Raw genomic sequence first — 5588 nt, 5'->3', positions numbered from 1 at the left:
AAACACACCCGTTTACATCTTTATGCACCTATAATATAAACACACTTGTTAAAATCTAAAAACACCTGTTTTCTATATGTATCAGTTATCCAAATGCACCTGCCATCCAAACATATCATCTATACGCACCTATTGATCTTTCTACATGCACCTGTCATCATCCAAACTCGCATGTAGTTATCCATACACACCTGTACACATTTATCCATCTCCAGTATATACACTTGTATGCACCTGTTCCTGTGTTGCAGGCAGTGTGTACGGTCTGTCGTTCAGGACTCGGATCGATGAGGATAATTGTATTGCTTTGATGCCCAATGGTAAAATCTCCATTCAGGTTACCTTTTCCAGTTTGTTTAATGTCTCTTCAGTTCACGCTGTCCAAAATAAACGTGTCCCTCTGCCTGCAGGACGCCTGATTCTATCTTTGGACAAAGACTCGTTTGAGTTGTTGGGGTTTGAGGGGAAACCGTCCAGATTGGACCACAGAAGCTGCAGCAGATTCGGTCCGAGTTCTACTTTGGTCATTTATACAAATTACATTTCCTGTTCAGAGAGGTCTAGACCAGGTCTACATCAGCCTGTCCTGGTTTCTGGTCTGATCAGTGTCAATAACGTCTAACGTGAATGTGTTCTGCAGTGGTTTCTGTGGACTTGACAGACAGTAGCATGGCTCCGGGCGGGCGGGGCTATCAAAGACTCCTGACGGGTTTGAAGTCCCGCCTTCAGATCAAGAATGACTTTCTGCTGTCACATCATCCAGGTGATATCATTGATCAGGTTTCTGTTTCTCATGATGCTCTCCTGCTCACCCAGTGACCTACGCTCTGCCTCTGTCCTGCAGGGGGTAGGGCCTCCTTGCAGCCCCTCCTGTCGCGTTACGATTGGTCCGAACACAGACCCAAAGTCAGCTGTCGCCGTCTGACTGACTTGACCTGCCCTGCCCCCCAGTCATGTGACCCCCACACTCTCCTGGAGTGGCTTGGGATTGTGGAGACAGACGTCAGCAGGTAAGCCGTATGTTCCAAGACACGACTGTCATGTGTGTCATGTGACCGTCTCATTCTTCTTCTGTGGTTTCAGTCAGAACTCATCCAGCAGCTTCCTGTCTTCGTTTGTCTGCCCTGAAACCGATGCCATGTTGAGTTGTGCTCTGAGCGTGTCTATTAGCGGCCTGCTGCTGCCGCAGGACGTGCAGCGCCTCATTCAAGAACTCAGGTAATAGAACACACTTACAGGGAACTTGTCTATACTTAAGGTAAAAGAGTCCCCTGTTTGACTCTCCTTTACCTGGACTGGTGACTCACTTTTTTCCAGGTGTTATCTTCAGCAGCCTCAGACGGAGTCCTGGGTGTCCCTGACGGTTCACGGCTTTACAGACAGTCCGGTCTCTTGGGGGGACAGCGAGCATGGCGTCCTGACTGGAGGACATAACTTCTTCACTCTGTTGATGTTCCATGACCATACCTACCGCCTCTACCTCTCTACGGAGACGCTCCACACCTGTCCACCCTGAGGCCTAGTCCCCGGGACGTGGTCAGAGGTCGGGGTTTGGCTGTGAGGATCTGTTGGATCATAACCTGCAGCTGTTGGACACTGGCTCAGAAGTTCCAGAACTTTACCAGAAGACATGTGGACCCATCCAAAAACTGAGCAGAGAACTAAGGCTGCTTGAGGTCCTAAGGAGACTCCTTGCAGACCCTCTGTGTCTCTTCAGGATCCCTCTTGTGTCTCTGCTGTCTGTTCTTGTGGACCCTCTGTGTCTCTTAAAGACCCCTCTGTGTCTCATTAGGGCCCCATGAGCTGTTCCTGATACATATTTGACTGATGTTGCTTTGGAAACAGATTAGACCTTTAATCACGTAGTAAACATGTTAGGTTGTAAAATATTTGTATTCGCTGTAGCACCTCAGAGCAAACAGGAAGTCAAAAACAACTGCTTCCTGTCTGAGCTGCTCCAAGTTCTGGTTCTGAGTTTTGTATGCAAGAAGCTTAACCCGTTTCGGTTTGTTGATATTTCTTGATCATTGTTCATTTTGTTACATCAAAATAAAAACAAATTAAAGGGTTTCTTTCTCTTTTAATATTTGATGTTTTACATCAAATCCACAGAAAAATAGAACCTTTTAAGCTGTCACTGATGAGGACACATCTACATCCTGGAACCACAGGGTGGGCTGGGACGCGTCTACATCTTGGAACCAAAGATTAAACTGCAGAGTGGGCTGGGCATATCTGGATTCTTTTCTGGGTCTGAAGTCAGCGTTCTGCTGAAACAGCAGTCCTGGTCTGGATCCAGGTTCTAGCAAAGGTCAGTTCTTCTCTGCAGATACTGTAGGATTGAGTCTGTTCCTTGCATGGAGCTCCACACTCTCTTTAAAGCTTCACACTCTCGCTCATTGGCTTGCTCCAGAGCACTGCGGCTGGTGTTCCTCATGAGGGCTTTGGACTCCTGTAGAACCTGCAGAACAGGAACCAAAACTTTCTGTGTTAACAGGGTGCTGCGTGTGTGTGTGAAAGTGCGTGTGAGACTGACCAGAGGGTTGACAGCCACCAGCTCTTTGACCCGCAGCATCACTTCCTGCGTGAAAGTTCCAGGCCACAAAACCTGCGACACCAAGCCTTTAGAACATGCCTCCTGCGCTGTCAGCTTCCTGCCACCCAGCAGCAGCTCATTGGCCTGCAGGAAGACAAGTGGTGAAAAGGAGAAGGGGGCCAGTTGAGGGGGAGGGTGGTGGCGCACTCACCGCAGCCAGCCCCATGATACGGGGGAAGGTAAAGGAGGCACAGGCATCGGGCGTCTGGCCGCAGAACGTATATGGTGTCTGGAACCAAGCCTTCTCATTGGCCCACACCACGTCACAGAGCGGAAGGAGGGCAGCGCCCAGGCCGAGCGCTGGCCCGTTCACTGCTGCCACAATGGGCTTCCTGAAGTGGATGAAGGTGTTGACGAAGGTCCTGAGGAAGAGGGCAGGTCAGACGATGTCAACAACACAGGATGACATCACAGCCTTTCCAAGGAAGTACCTGATAGTTTCAGCCATTTTGATGCTCTCCTTCTTCCTGTCGTCAGTCAGCCGTCTAATGAAATACAGGAAATCCAGGCCGAAGCAGAAAACGCTGCCGACAGCACCGAGCAGCACCAGCCTGCTGTCGTCAGACGCTGCCGTCGCCATGGCACTCTGGATCTCCTTCATCGCCTGACTCAACATTAGTCACAGTGGCAAGAAGAGGTGGGCAGAGCTTCCTTAACTGACTTCAAAAGCACCTCTGACAGAAACTTAACCTATGGGTCCTGCTGTGGACATGGTCTGACATTTGATGTTTGCTAGTGGGTGTGGTCTAACATTTGAGGAGTTAATGGGTGTGGTCTCACAGTTGATGTGTTAGTGGGTGTGGTCACACCTATACATCTGGGTGTGGTCTGAAATTTGATGCATTAGTGGGTGTGGTCTAACCTGATACTTGTTCGTGTGGTCTAACATTTGAGGCATTAATGCGTGCAGTATAATGTCTGACGTGTTGTGGGTGGAGGCTACCATGGGAGAAGAATTAGGGCATGGCCTATCGTTTGAGCATGGTCTTACCTCAGGGTTGAGCATATTGTTCTCGGAGCTCCTGGTAGAAAGTAATATGTGAGTGAAGCCATCTTGTTTTTTCACCACAATGTCACGATAACGATAGGCGCTCTCTGTCTGACGGACGCTGAACCTCAGGCGTTTATCGAATGTAGAGTGCTCCTCAAGGCGCCGCTTCCCAATCATGCTGGTTGCTGCGGTAACAACACTATGAAACGCCGGCATACTGCTGGCTGCAACGGCCTCCATCAGCGCAGCATTTCCTGGAGTGGATGGAGCAGATCAGACCAGATATCAGACTGGACCAAAGATATCAGACCAGAGATCAGACCGGATCACAAATATCAAACCAAAAATCTGACCAATTGATTAACAGGTGATGAAGGTAGGGAGGGCTGAAACCTGCGGTCTGTCTCTGAACTCACCTGAGCCACTGAGACTGTGCATGGCGGCAGGTGTGATGGGGACATGTGGTGGAAGCGGCAGTGGGTTCTGGTTCCGGGGTCTGGTCCCCATACGGGCTCTCTCCTCTCCAGGCCCCAGCTGTACTCCCACTGGTTTCTCCAGCAGGGCTACCTCTGGTGGCACCAGGTGAGCCTCCTGAGCGCTAGCTTCTAGGCTGTGAGCCGCCTCGCTGGGAGACTTCTCTGAGTCTAGTTGGGGATTAACTGGACTCTTAGGAACTAGGATCTTGATGCCGCTCTTTGAAAGATCCACACTGCGGTGGGCGGAGCCAGCTGGAGATACCAACATAAAGACGTCGCTGACTGCAGGCGGAGCTGGCTGGGTGCTGATGGGAGGGGGGCAGGGCAGGTGGTTCAGACTGAGTGGAGTTTTCACCCGAGCCCTGTCTCCTGGCAGTCCTTTGCTGACATCAAAGCTAGAGTCATTGCGAGAAGTGGTAGGTAGTGGCCTGCAGGGCAGCCTGAGGGTGGAGCTATAATGAGGGCTGCGGGTGGAGCGCAATAAGGTGGTGTCTCGCTGGCGGTTAAAGTCCTGGACGTAGGTCATGCAGGTGGACAAATGACTCTCAGGCTCCCAGGTGTCCCCATCGGAACTATAACCCCTCCACCGGACAAGGTACTCCACCTTCCCTTTCCTAGTCCTCCTTCGGTCCACAATCCTCTCCACCTGTGAGACAAAACCATTCCAGGATCAGACCAGCAGGCTCTGGAATCTAAAAATCCTAAACCTTGGTTCAACCTAACCCCTGTAGTATAATCTAGTGTGCTGTAGTACAATTTGGTGTGCTACAGTACAATCTGGTGGGTAGCAGTACAATCTGGTGTAATGTAGTATAATCTGGTGTCACTTCACGACTTGCTCAAGCCGAGATCGGATGCTTCCCTCCCCCTCCCTCTCCGCTTTGCTGCTCTGTCTGTCTGTGAAACTGCTTCTGAGACTCTCTTGCATTTCTTCCGAACCATAATTATGGACTTTTTGATCAGTTGGTCCCTCAACTCAATTTACAACATTTCTTCGAAGAGAAGACAGGCTTTAGGTGAGCCGATTTACCCTGTTGGCACGCACGCAGCTGGATATCTCATCGACTGGAAGACTTGATGATGTGTCTATCTCTGCTGCCATCTGTGGATTTTAAGGACGCATATTTAATTGGATTCACAATAACTGGTTCCTGCTTTTTGGATTCAGCTGGTCCTGGTCCTATCTACAATCAAGGAAGTCGTCAGCAGCAAATTTGGACCCGATCATTCTGCTTGCCTTTATGATGGTTTGGTTTCATGTCTCGAGTACCCGGACTCAAATGCTTTGGGCTGAATGGATCAGATCTTGGGGATTTTTACTCAGACATGTTCCATCGGTGTGGCCATGTTAATTTGGACATTTCGGAACCGAGTGGACCAAACGCAGACTCAAGGTTGATGTCATTAAGTTCTGCCTGTCCCCAAAACAACTGTGTGTTTATCTAAATTTTGGTCGCCTTGGTGTCCTTGAAGGCCATCTTATCTGAATTCACCTGGAGAACATGTGATCTGACGCTCACCACCC

General features: G+C 49.9%; 2 protein-coding genes across 2 annotated transcripts in view; one reads left to right on the top strand and one right to left on the bottom strand.

Annotated features, from left to right (window-relative positions):
* Positions 1-251: 251 nt before the first annotated feature.
* On the top strand, positions 252-2068 carry rpp40 (ribonuclease P/MRP 40 subunit; the record flags this gene model as incomplete). Its single annotated transcript, XM_037681958.1, is given in 6 exon segments — positions 252-320; positions 411-506; positions 641-763; positions 845-1010; positions 1084-1218; positions 1318-2068. Coding segments are annotated over 6 exon segments (788 nt in total), but the record flags the coding sequence as incomplete, so codon positions are not given.
* A 3-nt stretch (positions 2069-2071) lies between these two features.
* cdyl (chromodomain protein, Y-like) overlaps positions 2072-5588 on the bottom strand; it is a 23582-nt gene continuing 20065 nt past the window's right edge. The window contains exons 3-8 of the mRNA XM_037681441.1: positions 4004-4709; positions 3588-3841; positions 3028-3200; positions 2748-2958; positions 2537-2680; positions 2072-2461 (exon numbers count right to left, since the gene is read on the bottom strand). Of these exons, the coding sequence (XP_037537369.1) occupies positions 2303-2461; positions 2537-2680; positions 2748-2958; positions 3028-3200; positions 3588-3841; positions 4004-4709 (1647 nt within the window). The 3' untranslated portion in view covers positions 2072-2302. The remainder of the gene's footprint in view (positions 2462-2536; positions 2681-2747; positions 2959-3027; positions 3201-3587; positions 3842-4003; positions 4710-5588) is intronic.

Source organism: Nematolebias whitei, chromosome 9 (assembly GCF_014905685.2).
Source record: "Nematolebias whitei isolate Nwh7 chromosome 9, NemWhi1, whole genome shotgun sequence".
NCBI classification, from domain to species: domain Eukaryota; kingdom Metazoa; phylum Chordata; class Actinopteri; order Cyprinodontiformes; family Rivulidae; genus Nematolebias; species Nematolebias whitei.
This window is presented reverse-complemented; position numbering and strand designations above follow the sequence as displayed.